General features: G+C 35.7%; 1 protein-coding gene across 4 annotated transcripts in view; it reads right to left on the bottom strand.

Annotated features, from left to right (window-relative positions):
- KLHDC1 (kelch domain containing 1) overlaps nt 1-17,660 on the bottom strand; it is a 49,175-nt gene that overhangs the window by 29,590 nt on the left and 1,925 nt on the right. For 2 of the 4 annotated variants that reach the window (XM_034648550.1, XM_034648551.1), the window contains exons 2-5: nt 15,227-15,385; nt 5,194-5,264; nt 4,606-4,723; nt 4,074-4,192 (exon numbers count right to left, since the gene is read on the bottom strand). In XM_034648550.1, the coding sequence (XP_034504441.1) occupies nt 4,074-4,192; nt 4,606-4,723; nt 5,194-5,264; nt 15,227-15,385 (467 nt within the window). Of the gene's footprint in view, nt 1-4,073; nt 4,193-4,605; nt 4,724-5,193; nt 5,265-15,226; nt 17,649-17,660 lie in introns of those variants that run through there. The other 2 variants (XM_011228414.3, XM_034648552.1) reach the window with 2 other exon arrangements.

Genomic DNA, 17,660 nt, shown 5'->3' with positions numbered 1-17,660 from the left:
GAAAGAAAGAGAGAAAGAGAAAGAAACAGAAAAGAGCAAAAAGGATGTGGAGAGATTAGAACCCGTGTACATTGCCAATGGAAATATGAAATGGCACAGTCACTGTGGAGAACAGTTTGGTGCTTCCTCAAAAAATTAAACATAGAATTACCGTGTGACCCAGAAATTCTACTCTTAGGTATACACCCAAAAGAATTGAAAACAGGTACTCAAACAATACTTGTAAGGCAATGTTCACAGCAGCATTATTCACCACAGCCAAACAGTGGAAACAAGCAAGTGTTCACCAGCAGATGAACAGACAAACGCATGCACACGATGCATATAATGGGATGTTATTCAGCCTTAAAAAGGAAGAAGTTCTGATACATACTACAACTTAGTGAATTTTGAAAATGTTTTTTAAGTGAAATAAGCCAGACACCAAAGAACAAATATGAATGATTCCACTTTTATGAATATCTATAATAGGCAAATTCATGGAGATAGAAAGTAAATTAGAAGTTACCAGAGGCTGGGGAGAAGGGGAAATGGAGAAGTATTGCTTAATGGGAATAGAAGTCTCTGGAGTGATGATAAATTTGGGAACTAAATAATGGTGATGGTTGCACAAAGCTGTGAATGTAATTAATGCCACTGTATTAGATACTTAAATATGATTAAAATGGCAAATTTTATGTTCTATGTATTTTATCATGACTTAAAAAAAGGTGTAGTAAAAAGTAAGTCTCTCTCCAACTCTCAATCACTCAATTTCCCTGTCTAGGGCAATCACTGTTTCCAGTTTCTTGTACACGCGAATAAGAAAAACTTCAAAGGACCAAAAATACTTTGTAGAGTTGGGATCAATTAAGTCAAGGACACAAAAACACTAATCATAGGAAAAGATTGGTAAATTGGACTATGTTGAAATCAGATGACACTATTGAGAGAATGAGACATACGTACCCAAAGAAATGTTCACCTTCATGTACTAAAACACATAGAAGAATGTTCATAGCTGTATTATTTCAAAGGGTCAAAAAGGGGAAATATCCCAAATGTTATCAACAGTAGAATGAATAAATATTTTGTAATATTTCATTTAGTAGAGTAATATACAAGAAAGAAAACAAACCATAGGGACACACCACATCATGAATGACTTAAAAATGTGATTTCAGTAAAAGGATAAAGTCTGTGGGATTCCATACCCAATATAAAAAATAAAACAATCACTAATTTAGGATGCTAAAGTCAGGATAACGGTTTCCTTTAGCAAGGAGGCTGAGCGTAGTGATTATGAGGGAACATAATGAAGGATTCTAGAGTGCTGATGATGTCCTGTTTCTTTACTTGGGTGGTGCTTACATGTGCTCATTTTGTGATAATTATTTAAGGTAAACACTTATGACTTAAGCAGTCCTATAAGAACGTTCTGTAGAGCTTCAATATCTACGCTAGTGAAGGATTTGTACATTAAGAGAGCAATGTGATAGAATAGAAAGTTCAGATTCAAATACCAATGAAAATTAGGTGAATACATGATAAAGGAAATAACTGAGTTACAGACAGGTCGCCATTCAAAAAAAAGATAAACCTGGATCCATATCTCATGACCATTCACAGAGTAATTTCCAAATGAATCTATGATTTAAATCTAAAAAATAAGGTGATGGGGTGGAAGGATGGGGTAACTGGGTGATGACGGACATCAGGGAGGTTATGTGTTGTAATGAGCATTATATGATGTAATGAGTATTATATAAGACTGATGAATCACAGCCCTGTACCCGTGAAACAAATAACACATTAATTAATTAAATTTAAATTTTAGGGGCGCCTGGGTAGCACAGTGGTTAAGCGTCTGCCTTTGGCTCAGGGCGTGATCCCGGCATTATGGGATCGAGCCCCACATCAGGCTCCTCCGCTATGAGCCTGCTTCTTCCTCTTCCACTCCCCCTGCTTGTGTTCCCTCTCTCTCTGGCTGTCTCTATCTCTGTCTAATAAATAAATAAAATCTTAAAAAAAAATTTAAATTTTAAAAAATGTAAAAAATAAAATGATAAAAGTACTAGAGGAAAATATACAGGTAAATTAATGTATAACCTTTTAATCAAGACTCAAGATCAGGAAGCCACCAAAGAAATTATTGATAAAAAAGAAATTACTGATAAATTTATCTAAATAAGTTTTAAAAATCTGTTTAATGCATGCAGAAAACTTATTAAGCAAACTCAAAAGACAAATGACAAACTGGAAAAAATATTTTCATATCATTTCATAGTCAAACACTAATGTCCTTAATATATAAATAACTCCTAGAAATCAAGTTTACAAAAGCAAAACTCAAATGGAAAATAATTAGCAAAGAACACAAACAGTACAGAGAAAAAGAAATAAAAATTGACCTTAAATATATGAAAATATATTCACACTGACAAAACAATTTTTTTCAGTGGAAATGAAAATAAGACCGAGACGTTTCTCATCTATCAGTTTGGCAAACAACCATAATCTCAGTTTGCCAGCAAACTCTTGGCAAGACTATGGAGACATAAGCTTTCCATTGTTGAGAATGCAGAATGGCCCCGCTTCTGTGGAGGGAAAACTGGCAGAATCTGCTGCTATAGGTTTAATTGTGTTCTTCTTCCGTATGCTCAAGTCCTAATCCCCAGTATCTCAGAATGTGACCTTATTTGGAGATAGGTTCCTCACAAAAGCAATCAAGTTAAAATGAGGTCATCACGGGAGGCCCTAAACCAGTGTGACTGGTGTCCTTATATAAAGGACAAATTTGGAGACAGACAAGCATACACAAAGAGATGCTATGTGAACAGGAAGGTGGAGATCAGAGTGATGCCTCTACATGCTCAAAAACATCAAAGATTGCCAGCAAATCCGCATAAGTTAGGGGAGAGGCATCGAATAGATTCTTCCTCAAAACCTAGAGAAGGAGCCAACCGTGCGGACACTTTGATCTCGGACCTCCAGTTTCTAGAAACACTAGAAAGCACATTTCTGTTGTTTAAGCCACTTAGTTTACGGTACTTTGTTACAATAGCCTTAGCAAACTAAACATCTGTCAAAATTATAAATGCAATCTCATTTATCCAATGGATAGATCTGCAATCATATATATATGTGTGTATATATACACACATACACACACACAAAGATAGTCATTAAAGCATAGTTTGTAATAGTAAAGGAATTGAAATAAGTATTATTTCATTTACAGGGAAAAGGTTGAATAAACTATGGTATATCCTCAGAGGGGAACACTATGCAGCTATGAAAAGAAAGGAAGAAAAGAAAAAAGAAAAGAAAGAGAAGGAAAGGAGGGAGGGGGGAAGGAAGGAAGGGAGGAAATAAATCAGGTTTCTCACTCAGGATACAGAAACATGAAAGATCTCCATGGTATACTGTTAACTAACAGAAGCAGCAGGGTGCAGGAGAGCGAACAGACTACACCGCCATCTGTGTGAGGGAGAGAGAGAGCAAAGGAGTACATGCATACGCTCCTATGCATTTGCTTCTATTTGCGTCACGTAACACTGATGGCAGTGGTTTCCAACTTGTCTGCATCTTGGACACACCTGAGGAGTTTCAAAACATCATAACCCCAGAGATGATCATTTAATTAGTGTATGGTATCACCTGGGCTTTGGAATTTTTAAAAAATCCCCAGGTGATTCCAATGGCAGACAAGTTTGGGAACCACTACTCTAAGAAGAGAAAAGATATCAGTAGAAATAGTTATTTCTTCATGGTGGGAGGGAACAGAGTGGATGGGGCTAGGAGTAGGAGCCAGACCTTTCACTACCAACTCTTCAATACGGTTTCAATTTTTGAAACATATGAATGTGTTAACTATTCAGAAAGTTTAATCAAATAATAAATTTATTCAAAAATACAAATAGTTGCTTCCACTGTTTATTTTTATGACATGGCTCTTATCCAGGATGCAGAGAGTCAAAACCAGTTTGTAATTATACCTTGAAAAAAAATCCAGACTTTCAAGTTTTCTCTACTTTGGCCACAAGCTATAACCCTTACTTAAGCGTACTAATGAGATGATTTTGCTGCATTACCTGTCTTTATATACCCAGCAAGAGAGTTTATCACGTGGTGTGGGTGGTTGTCCTTCAAAACTGGTGATTTTTTCCCAAATGTACGTTCCATCTCTTGTTCGCAAATTAACAAAATAAAGCTTTTAAAAGAGGAGAACACCATTAGCAGACAGGGCATTTAAAAATTAAGTCTGTGTCTGAGAGATATGTGATCCAAGAATCATTAATACTACTTTTTTCTCTTTAAAAGGTAAATTTCTTCATTGTAAAGTTAATAAAAATGAGACTGTTCAGAAGCAAAAGGCATCCTGAAATGGATCTTCTCCCATCATGCTCTGCCCTATAGACATCAACTAAGCGTGGAGCTAGCTCCGAAGCAGAAAGACATGGAAGAACAGAGGGGACAACGGCTGCACTTTCACTCTAGTTTTAAAACCTTGTAAGCTCCAGATTTTCTGCTTTTATCTTTTTTAAATATTTGTAAACTTGTGAGATTAAGTGATACACTAAATATTACATTTTGCTGTATTCCTAAATTGAAAGAAAGTATTACTCGATTGCTGTATCCTTTGTCATCATATCCTCCAAAAACGTACAGCTTTCCATTAATGCAAGCACCACAACTTCCTGACATGGAGGTAGGGAGTTCTCCTTCCATGAGGTGCATGGTCCTGCAGCAAGAATAACATGGAATTCCATGACTTTCCAGAAAGGCAAATTAAAATTCCCTTTGAACTCCATGAGTACTCTTTCAGTGAAAATTGTCACTGACAATTATAATTGAAATGCAATGGTAGCCAATACTGCAAAAACTCAAAGATCCATGGTAAAGATTTTTCAACCTATTGGGAAAAAAAATTGCAGAATCTTCACCTATCACTAGAATTGGGAGTTAATTGGCAGAATGAAGCAATCTTCTGGGACAGCCTTAGCCTTGAGAAGAATGGCAAATGACAAAGAGCACAGAGAGGTAGGGAGTAGGGAAAGAAAAAGCCAGAGAGAATAAATCATTCAAAGAAAAGGAAAGGGAGACAATAAATGTTGCAGTATGTTCTAAGTTTGGTCTTAAATTCCCTGTAGTCTATGAAAATATTTAAGACAGATATTAAGATTGGACATTCTGCAATTTAAAATTACTTACCACAACCCACTATCAATCTCATAGGTCCAAATTTCATCATTAGGCAAGTATACTTCATTGTCTTCAATAGACTAAAAACAGAATACATAAAATCATGTTTATCAATTACACAATAACACTTAAATAGTTCCTCAGAATGGGAGCACTGCGATTAAGGTGCTGCAAAATATAAAATCATAAACAGGCTCCAAGACGGGTTTTTCAATTTAAATTAAGATAGATCAAAAAAGAAGGGGAACAAAGATATCTTCTAAGAGAAAGCAGGCAAACAAGAAAGGTTCAGAATACAAAATAGCAAGTATATGAGTCTCAAGAAAGACTCAAAAAAGGGATTCTGAGTAAGGGAAAATAGCAAAATAATAACATTCTGAGCAGAATACGGAAAACTACAAAGCCAGGATGAAAAGGAATATCAAAAAAGGGCAATATGTTTTGGGTGAAAGGAAGGAATTAAGGAAGGAAATTTTTACAAGGTGTATTAAGAGCATTGTGTCAGATATCTTGATTTACTGAGCATAGTTTTTGAGTGCCTACTATGGGCAAGGCATAGTGTTAGGCGTTCATGACATATAGACTTGAAGGATCGAGATAAATTTAGCTCGTCAAAATGACAGCTCAGAATCTGAATCATCTCTAAAGAAGCTGAAAACATAAACAGTACATTCTGACACTTATGAAAAGAGAAAAAAGAATAGAGAAACAATTTTATTTATATCAAGTCTAAAAACTTAGGGATTAAAAAAAATCCTTACATAAATCCATACTTTATTAGAGTCTGTAAAATAACTCAAAAATAGCTAGCTTTAAAAGACAACAGTTTAAGAATTTCTAAGACTATATGATGCATATATTATTTACATGCTAAATAGAGTTGGTTAATTTTCTCATTGGTTTGTTAAATTTTAAAAAATAGTATCTTGACTACCACATGTCTGACCCTTACCACCATCTCTCTCTCTTCCTCCCTCTCTCTCTCGCACACATACACTCACATACACACAAAGCAGAAAATCGTTCTATTAATTCTGAGGAAACTTCCACTCATGTCTGGTTGTGGAAGGCATATTAGATGGATAAGTAAACAAATAATTGTAAGAAGGAGTGTGGTAACTGTATGATTCTAAGGTTTAATGGTATGAGGCTCCAGTAGCCTTGTGAACGCACCTTTACAACAGATCTGTTATGAAAATAGATGCTGTCGCTATTCTCCTTCACTCCCTTCAGAGCTTCCCCACTGCTCCCAGGATAGTCTAAAATCCTTACGATTCTGTACCATCCGGCATCCGCTCTACTTCTAAAGCTCACCTTGCCTTTCATCCACGCGCTCTAGTCTTCTTTCAGTTCCTAAATTTCTGCAAATTCCTCGCTGCAACAGGGCCTTCATCTGTGCTCTTCTCTTTCCTTGGCATGCTCTCCCAGAATTTGCCTGGTTAACTACTCATTCTTTGGAAATCAGTTTAAATGTTGCATCTCTATCTCCCAGAATAAGGGTAAAGGATTAAGGTCCCTATTAAATGCTCTCCCACAGTACTACACTTCCCCTTCCAAGTCCTTCATCTGTATCACATCCACCCACTACCATTAACCCATAAGCTTCATGAGTGCATGGGTCATGTTTATCTTCTTATAATTCTGTTCCCAGAGCCCAGCACAGTGCCCCGCACATAAAATGCAAATGTAATGTTTGTTGATTGATTGAGTGAATGGATACGTGAAAAATACTTGCTAAATTGATGGCAGGCTCATCTCAGCCTAATTTAAGAAAAAAAAAATCTCTATCACTAATCTTTAAATGGGGTGGTGCAAAAACACAAATGAATCAAAGAATTGAAAAATGTGGACTTACTTTCTTCTTGCTTTCTGAGAAATTTCACTCCTAAATTATTCTTTTCTACATCATCAGGTTTTCCTTCTCTACTAGATCATTACTATAGATATCCAAACGTGCCTTAACATCACTCACCTTTAAAACAAACAAACCCTCTCTTAACTCCTTTTCCTATTTCTCAGCTCCCTTCACAACAAAACTTCCATACTAACTAGGGAATGTCTCCACTGTTTCACCTGTCATTTTCTCATCAATCCAGATTAACCTGGCTTCTGAGACATCATTCCACTAAAATTGTTCTGTCAAAATGACCCTAAAAAAGAAAACTAGTTAACTGATTTATCTGGAAATATGGCCCAGAGAGATGGAATATATAAAAAAGAAGTTAAGAGACATGGAAAAAGATTAGAACTTAGTTTAATCAGAATTTCGTTAGCATATAGTAGAATGAGAAAGAGGCACTATTTGAGGAGACAAAGGGTGAGAATTTTGCAAAACTGTTGAACATCCTCAATCCTTGAGATCTAGGAAGTCCTCATAAGTTCCAAACATAAATAAACAGAAAGCCATACCAAGGCACATCACAGTAAAACAAGAGAACATCGAAGAAAAATATATATTCTTAAAAACTGCCAGATAAAAAACAAATCGTCTTCAAACAAATGGCAACTAATAACTGAATTCCCATTAGCAACAGCCAAGACTAAGTATTAGCCAATGTGTTTAATGAAAGTAACTGTCAACCTATAATTCTATACCTAGTCAAAAAAAAAAGATTTTAGGGGTGTCTGGGTGGCTCAGTCAGTTAAGCATCTGCCATCAACTCAGGTCATGATCCCAGGTCCCATGTCTCCCTCTCCCTCTGCTGCTCCCCTGCTTATGCTCTCACTCTGTGAAATAAATAATATCTTAAAAATATATATACACATGTGTATATATATATTTAAAGATAAACAGGATAGGACTACCTAGGGAAAGAGGTGCTTGGAGTTTAAACTTTCTAAAGTACTTAAATTCTCTGGGAAGAAGGAAAACTATTAACTTTGAGCTTTATGAGGTAGTCATGTTGAAATAGAGTAGCTACTATATGGTTAGAAATAAATCATATAATTTCTACACAAAGACAAGAAAAATGGAAAGAGAACAAAAAACTCCTTAAACAATCCTTGAAATGAGAAAGTTAAGAAGGAGGAGGAAGAGAAAGAGAGAGAGGCAAATATAAAACACACCTGGGGGTGCCTGGGTAGCTCACTTGGTTAAGTGACCGACTGTTAATTACAGCTAAGGTCAGGATCTCAGGGTGGTAAGATGGAGCCTCACGTCAGGCTTCACACTGGGCATGGAGTCTGCTTAAGATTCTTGCTCCCTCTGCCCCTCCCCACCCCAGCTTGTGCTCTCCCCCCCTCTAAAAAAAACAAACAAAACACACACACACACACACACACACACACACACACACACAAAACAACACAAAAAAGCCACATCTGATGAAAATAGTACATCAGAATCACATTAAGTATGAATAGGCTAAACTCTTCAGATAAAATATACAGAGTGTCAGACTAGACAGAAACAAGAGCCAGCTATTTTCAGGTTATCTAAAATATAAAGATATACAAAGTTTCCATCAGAACATAGAAAAAGGTACACCATGCAAATATTAGCCAAAAGAACACTGGTATAGATGTATCAAGAAAATAGATTTTAAGGCAAGTAATATTACTACAGATAAAGAAGATCATTACAAAATAATAAAATATTCAATTACCTAGAAAGATAGAATAATTCTAAAGTCATATATACATTAAAAGGTACCTAAAATACATTAAAGTAGAAACTGACAGGATCACAGGGAGAAACTAACAAATCTACAGTCAGAGTAGAAGTTTTAATATCTGTTACCGTAATTGATAGAACAGGAAATAAAATAATCAAAAAGGATATAGGAGGTTTGAACAACACAATCAGCAAGATTGATAAAACAGACATGTATAAAACACTTCACCTGATCATTAGAATATATATCCTTTATAAGAACTAAGGTAAAGGGGCGTCTGGGTGGCTCAGTCACTTAAGGATCTGCCTTCTGCTCAGGTCATAATCCCAGGGTCCTGTGACTGAGCCCCACATCAGTCTCCCTGCTTGGCGGAGAGCCTGCTTCTCCCTCTGCCTCTGCGTGCTCTTCCCTCTATGCTCACGCACGCTATCTAATAAATAAATAAAATCTTTAAAAGAAAAAAAAGAACTAAGGTATATTTTTGAAAACTGATCACATGCTAGTCCTTAAAGCAAGCCTCAACATATTCCAAAGGACTGGCAACAGACTTAAACCACACATTTATAACACAATTATGTGTATGAGTATGTGTATATGAGTTATGAGTATAACACAATTAAGTTAGAATTAATAACAGACACCTAACTATAAAAATAACATAGAAGTTTAAAATATTTTCTCAAACAACATATGGGTCAAGTAAGAAATAACAGTGGAAAGTATAAAATATTGGGATTGTAAAATAACAAAATATGCTTATCAAAATGAGGAAGAAGTTAAAGAGGTATTTAGGAGAAAATGTATAGCCTTACACACTTAAAAAATGTAAAAGTCTCAAGAAGAATGAGTTAAGCATCCAACCACAGAAGTTCAAGAAATAACAACATAATAAACCCATAGAAAGTGGGAGGAAATAAAAAGCAGATATTAATGAAATAAAAAAACACAACAGAGAAGATCAAGTAAACCAAAAGCTGATGTTTCAGAAAGCTAATAAGCCTCTGGGAAAATTATTCAAAAAGGAAAGAAAGGAAGTTGCCATTAAATGATTTTAGGAAGGGAAAAAAAGACATACCTATAGCTACTACAGAGATTAAATAGAGGGTATTGTGAACAACTTAGATTTATCCCAAGAAATTTTAAAACCTAAATGAAATGGTTAGACGCCTGGGGCTGGTGGGTGAGGGAACACTACCAAACTTGAATCAAGAAAAAAATGGAAAATCTGAACAATCCATAGCCTTAAATAGATTGAATCAGAGATTTAAAACCTCCCCTACAGAGTAAGTACCAGATGGCTTTACAGACGAGGTCTTCCAAACATTCAAAGGATAATTAATTCAATCCTACAAAAACCATCCCAGAAAATAAAAGGAACAATACCCAGTCCACTTATAAACACAGATGTAAAAAACCCTCTCAATAATTAGCAAATAGGATCCAGTAATGTATTAAAAAAAATAATATACTAACTTACATTTAATCTAGAAAATGCAATATTGATTTAGCATAATACTATTACTATAAATTATCCTGTTAAGAGACTAAAAATTACGAAAAAATTAAAAAATTATGAAAAAAATATTATTATCTCAGTATGATACAGAAAAATCACTTTCCAAAATTCAACAGCCATTCATTAGAAATCAGATGCAAGAAAACTTCCTCAATTTGAAAAAGGTTATCTACAAACAAATAAAATACTAACATCAAACTTAATGGCTAATAGTTGAAAACTATCATTCTGAGATTAGGAACAAGAGAAAAAACAGCTTCTACTTAACATTGTACTTTGGGTCCACCAGTGCAGTAAAGATAATTAAAGAAATAAGATTTGAAAAAAAAGAAAAAAATAAGATTTGAATGGAAAAAAAAACTGTCATTGCTTGTAGATTACATGACTATCTACATAGAAAATAAAAAGAAAATTAACAGATAAATTATGAGAATTAATGTAAATTTAGAAAGCTTGCCGGAATCAAAAGTATTCCAAGTCAATTTGTATTTTAAAACACCAGCAACAATCAGGAAATTCAGTTTTTAAAAAATTAACAGTAGAAATAAAAAATACAAAGAAGATATGAAATAAATACAACAAAAGATGTACAAGATCCCTATGAAAACCCTGTAAATCTTAACCAAAAGACATTTTAAAAATCCTGAATAGAGAGATAGAGTATATAATTGGAGGAGAAGACTCAATTTCATAACATGTCTGTCACCCTCAAATGACTGAATACAGTAACATAAAATCCCAATAGAGTACTATATTTGACAATCTCACTAAAGCTTGTACAGATGAGGAAGCACTGTGGGAAACGATTACACAGTTCCTCTAATAGTTAAATGCAGAATAACCATATGACCCAGCATTTCAACTCCTAGGTAGTCAAAAGAATTGAAAATAGGGGCTTAGATATTTGTACACCAATTTCATAGCAGTATTCACAGTACACAAAAGATGGCAACAACCCAAGTATCCCGTCAACAGATGAATGGATAAGCAAAATGCGTATAGACGTACAACGTATCTTATTCAGCCATACAAAAGAATGTGGTTCTGACATATTCTATAACACAGATGCACCTTGAAAATATTGTGGTAAGTAAAATAAACCAAACTCAGAAAGACAAATACTGTATTATTCCAATTATTTGGAATATCTAGAAAAAGGCAAATTCATAAAGACGAAAAGATTAGAAGTTACCAGGGACTGAGGAAAGGAGTATGCGTGATTGCAAAATGGATATAGAGTTTTCGTTTGGAGAAATGAAGAGTTTTGGAACTAGACAGTGGTAACATTGTACGACATTGTGAACATAACTAATGCCACTGACTTGTATACTAAACTATGGTTAAAATGGCAAATTATAAGTTTTACATATTTCACTACAAAATAAAAATAGTAAAGAAAGTTACAAAAGCACAAAAGCCTCTAAAAAACCAAAATACCCAAAGTGGGTAGTTAAACTTCTAATTTAACATTTAAACGTTCAAACTTCTAATAAAGCTACTGTAATTTACATAATGTGTTTCCATCAGAAGAATAGAGAGACCAATTGAACATAATAAAGAACCTAGAAACAGATCACACATACATGAAAACTTGATGTGTGATAGACTGTGTTTGCATGTTAGCAGGGAAAGGGGGGGACTATTTAATATATGACACAAGGACAACTGTTTATCCATATAGAAAAAATTATGAAACTGGATCCCTATCTTAAACCAATTAAGCAAAAATTCAGATTAAAAAAACGTTGAAACAAGGAAGATAAAACTGAAAAATTGTTTAGAAAACAATATAGAAAATTTTATGACCTCCATATTGTGAAAGATTCTAGATGTAGAAAGCACAAAGCATTAAAGACTGAAATTACATTAAAATGAAGAACTTATGTTGAACAAGACAATCATCAAGAAAGCACAAAGACAAGCTACAAACTGAGAAGACATATTCAATTCATACAACTATATACTTAAAGAATTCCTATAAATCAGTTACTTTGAAAAAACAAGTAACTCAATAGATAAATGAGCAAAAGACATGAACCGGCACTTTTACAGAAGAGGAAACAAAAATAGTTTATAATAGCTCATAGGAAAAAACACTTAACTTTATTAGTAATCATGGAAGAGCAAACAAAAACACAATGAAATATGTCACACTCACTGGATTGGCAAAATATTTCAGACCAGATGGGACCAAATGTTGTCAAGGATGTGGAGCAAGGAGGAGGCTGACTGGAGTGTAAATTGATACAAATATTTTGGGAACAGTGACATTTCCAAGTAAATTTGGAGACATGAATACCAAATGACCATTCCTTGGTATGTGCCCCAGAGAGTGCGCATGCTCTCGTGCTCGGACAATAGGAGATGGGTTGTAAGAGTGCTCAGTGAAGCACTGCTTAACTACCAAAAAAAATAGAAACATTCAAATATTCAACAATAGCGAATAAATTGTGGTAAATTCACACAACAGAATATTATACAGGACATAAATGAGATGAGTGAATCCAGGGATGACTTTCAAAATATTTAATAACCAGGCAGCACAGAAACTGACTAATCAGAATGGACATCAAGTCAAAACAGGTACAGCATGCAGCAAGGGCCCCTCCAGCCAAATACAAGCAATGTGTGACTCTAAAACACATACATTTACTTAAAGAATTAAGTCACAAAAGAAAATGTATGCTAGGATTCCAAAACCAAATAATATATTGTTTAGACATAGACACACATGTGGCAAAAACTATAAAGAAAAGAGTGATTAACTAGAAATCAAGATGCTGGTACCCTGTGGGGTGGGAGGAGCACTGTAATCAGTGAAAGAAAAACAGAAAGCTTCTAAGGTACTGGTTCTAGTCGATTTCTCAATCTGGAAGTTAAATCTGTTTAACTTAAATGATACTTATTTTACATATCCTTTTCATACATACGTTTTAACTTTTAAATTAAGGAAATATAATTTTCAGAAGTGAATGTGAAGTCACACACAAAATCGGCAAGGAAGCTGGAGAACCAGCCTCTGATCTCCATGAGGGAGAACAAGGAACAGGACTGGTGAGCTAACCACTGCTGTTACTGGGCAGCGACATGCTGCAGTTTGTAGTGCCGCCTTTTATGTCAGGGACCTCGATCTTCCTACAGATTGTACTGCTGGGTAAGAATCCTCTTCAGGTCCTCACTTTTACATCTTTACTCCAAGTGCAAATCTAGCCTAGATTCGTCTAACTGAGTCCAAGCCACTTGCCCACAACCTAGCTGCAAGGGAGGCTGGGAAAATGAGCATGTGGCACTCAGCATCTTTTTATAGATTGCCTCCTATAATCTCTACCCAATTCTGGATACTGGGGATACAACAGGGAACAAAACCTCTATTTTTATAGAATTTGCATTCTGTGGAGGTGGGTAGGAGGTAGTTAGACAACTACAACAAATACCCCTACAAGACTCACTTGATGGTCGATACTACAATAGAGAAAGGACGTTCAGATTTTGGGCATCTGAAAAGAATAAAGGTCTTCCACATAACATGGATGGCCTATGTGACCGTCTATGAATATATAAAGCAGAACAATTAGGTTAAAGAGAATACACACTTCAGGCTTTTGTTACACATCACCGAACTTCTCCTTAAAAAAGATTATACAACTTTGTGCTCCCATTATAGGACTAATTCATTTCCCCATGCTCTTCTCAAAAAATCTTTTTAATATTAGCAAATTAAAGAAGAAAAATCTTGCTTGGGTTTCTTTGATTCATATTATATTTCTTCTAGTGTAAGTGGTCATTTTTCAATGGAGATACTAACTTTCATTTGTACAGATATTAATCTTTATTTTTGTCTATCATATATGTTGCAAATATTTTCCCATTTGTCATTTGCTTTCTCACTTTATGGTGTTTAAAAGTATATTTTTAAACTTTTTTTGAAGTTTTATCCACCAATATTTTCCTTCATAGTTTTACCCAATTCATTTTTCTTTTCTCCAACTTAAGATTTTAAAAGAGTCACATATTTTCTTCTGATATGCTATAGCTTAATTTTCCTACATTTAACTCTTCAATTCTCAGGCTCCACTATCATTTCCTCTAGCTAGTCCTGGCCATTTATCAAACGAGTAATTGTTTTTCCAGAATTAAAATGTTACCTTTTAAATATAAAGTAGTTTGGTATGCTTGGCTGTTTGTGTAATTTCTTTTCCATTCCATCATGTTATCTCATCTTGCATCAGGAGCACTGATTTAACTATTATAGTATTGTGATATGTTTTAATATCTGGCACTGTAAGCCTCCCATCTTGATTCTTTCCAAACACATTCTAAATTGATCCTTTTTCCCTTTAAGTCCATATCTCAAACAGAAATATGTAGTTAAGCATATTTATGCAGATATTTTGTATAAGGAAAAGTTCAGGGCAAAAAGTATTATCATCAATTGTGTTATGGAAATAAAACTGTTCATATTACTAAGCCCTAAGGGGCAAGCGTACCACCTACAAACATGCTAAACCCTTGTGCTTTTCCTCCAAAATTTGGGAAAACTACTCAGAACTTTTCAGCACTCGTCACAGCAGTACTGAAGTTTGCATGAAGTTCAGTAATACTGAAAGGACAGATATGGAAGAAGTAGGAGCAAAAGGATATTCTGGCACCAATTAAAATGTGCCACTTACTTTTTTCAGCACTTCCACTCTTACCTCTAGAGAGAGGCAGAGTTGTTTTCAGATGCGATGTCCTAAAGACTATGTCTGACAACATGAGTAATCTAGACAGTTATCTGTAGGCAGTTCAAGCTTTAGGGTATATGTGAATTTTAACACACATTGTTTTTTGTTAATAAGGAAGAAAACCGTAATTAGAACATACAATCTGGAATTATTTGATCATTATTCTTAACTACTGACTACTGGATTACCTCCAGATTCCAAGGCCTTTTAGCTATCTTCTGTTCAGAAGGATCTGAATAAAACGGAAGGATTCTACTTTTTCTCATGATATCCTGTGTCTTCTTTTTTGCCTCCCATTTTCTTTCCTTCCACTCATGCCTTAGACATATTTTAGCTGCTGATAATCCCTGGAATTTAAAAAGTACAGGCATTCCTTGTTTTATTGAACTCACTTTACTACGCTTCACAGATATTGCGTTTTTTACAAACTGAAGGTTCAAGACTTCAGTGGAGGAAGGAACTGCCGATGTGGTAGAAATAAACAGAGAATTAGAATTAGAAGTGGAGCCAAAAGAGATGACTGTGTTGCTGCAATCTCAGGATAAAACTTGATCGGACGAGGAGTTGTTTCTTACGCATGAACAAAGAAAGTGGTTTCTTGAGATGGACTCCACTCCTGGTGAAGAGACTGTGAAGATGGTGGAAATGACAACAAAAGATTTAGAATATGATACTTTCTACTCTTAATAAGGCAGCAGCACAGTTTGAGTATTGACTCCAGTTTTGAAAGAAGTTCTACTGTTGGTAAAATGCTATCAAACAGCATCATATGCTACAAAGAAATCATTAGTGAAAGCAAGAGTCAATCGATGATGCAAACTTCATCACTGTCTTACTTGAAGAAGTTGCCACAGCCACTCAGCCTTCAGCAACCACCACCCTGATCAGTCAGCAACCAGCAACATCAAGGCAAGACCCTCCACCAGCAAAAAGATTATGACCTGCTGAAAGCTCAGATGATGGTTAGCATTTTTTTTTTAGCAATAAAGAATTTTTAAATTAGGGTATGTACATATTTTAGACATCATGCCATTGCACACTTAATAAACTACAGTATAATGTAAATGGAACTTTTATATGCACTGGGAAACCAAAAAATTCACATGACCTCCTTTATCGTGGTGGTCTGGAGCCAAACCTGCAATTTCCAAGGTATGCCTGTAGCAGATCTAGGTAAAGCTGTGCGGCGCTTTTCAGAGCAGATCTTACAGCACTCTACTCATTGGACCAATACATAGTCTGTTCACTGACTGCCGCCTCAACACCTGCAATCTTACAATCACATGATTTTCGAGATTAAAATGAGATAAAAATATTCAGACATTTCATTTGTAGGCCCAAAAGAAATGCACACTGTCATCAGATCCAAGATAGAGCAGATTACTATTTTAAATGAGATTTTTTCACTTAACGTTTATAACACTAAGAATCAGTACGGCAGAGGAAATTTGACAGCTCTACAGCTTCAAGTGGCAGAGCTCAAAAACAAAGTATTTTTTTCTGCATAAAACCATCTATCCAGGCTCTTTTTCTATAAAGCACAAATGGTGGAAATATTAGACATTTAGAAAGCAGAGTCCTCTAATTCATGTTAGTTTATCACAGAAAAAATAGCCTTTGAAATCCAATATACCTAGGTTGGAATCTCCTGCCTTTGAGGTCAAATGGCGATTATTCATTCTCATTGACTCATCGTCCTTATTTTTAATGGGGATATTACTTACCTTACAGGGTATGGAAAAGATTATATAAGATTAGGGATATCAAAGTTCCTAGCACATGCCAGGTATAGTAGGCACTCAAAGGTTAGTTCTAATTTTCCCGTCCTGATACTGCACCAAATTAAAAATAAACACACAAACAAAACAACAAAAACCGACTTGGATCTGAGAATCATTTAACAGAAATAGTATGTACTTTATTTCAGTGAGCGATTCAGTCATGTTACATCTGTCACATAATAGTATCGAGACAGTCAGAAAACGTAGGCTCTACTTCCAAGAGAACTTCCAGATGGCTTGCTTTTTTTTTTTTTTTTTTTTTAAACCTGTAAACTGAAAGGGTTGGCACATATTCCTGAACTGTCTTCCGGCTTTAGAATCCTTGGTTCTATAATCCTAGGATTATAGAAACAAAACAAATACACACGTTCAACCTCCACTGTAATAAGCATTTAAGCAATTTTTACTATATTGTTGCTCATATGCCTCTATTTCGAGACTCGAAAAAAACTTCGTAATTAGCCAATGATAAAGGAATGCCACTAAAAAATCGCTTAGAAATATTCAAATGCTTCCGTGATTTCAATATTCCGAATCGCGCTGTAGCAATAAGGAAATATTTACACACTAACACGGCAAGGCGTCCTCGGCGTGCCTCTAAGTGTGCGCAAGCACTAGAGAGAATTAATCGCGCAGAGGCGGACTTAGTGTCGGTCAGACCGGGGGTTACTGGACGGCGGCGGGGGGCGGGGGCCGGAGAGTGGGAAGGGCCCGGCACGCGGGTCTGAAGGCTGTCAGAGCGGAAGCAACGGCGGGCGGCGTCGAGCCCTGGCGCGGCCGGGACAGCGGCCGACGGCGGAGGGGCCGGGCGGGCCGCGGACGGCCCCCGCCTCGGGCCGGG

This window comes from Ailuropoda melanoleuca, chromosome 20 (genome assembly GCF_002007445.2).
Source record: "Ailuropoda melanoleuca isolate Jingjing chromosome 20, ASM200744v2, whole genome shotgun sequence".
Lineage (NCBI taxonomy): Eukaryota > Metazoa > Chordata > Mammalia > Carnivora > Ursidae > Ailuropoda > Ailuropoda melanoleuca.
This window is presented reverse-complemented; position numbering and strand designations above follow the sequence as displayed.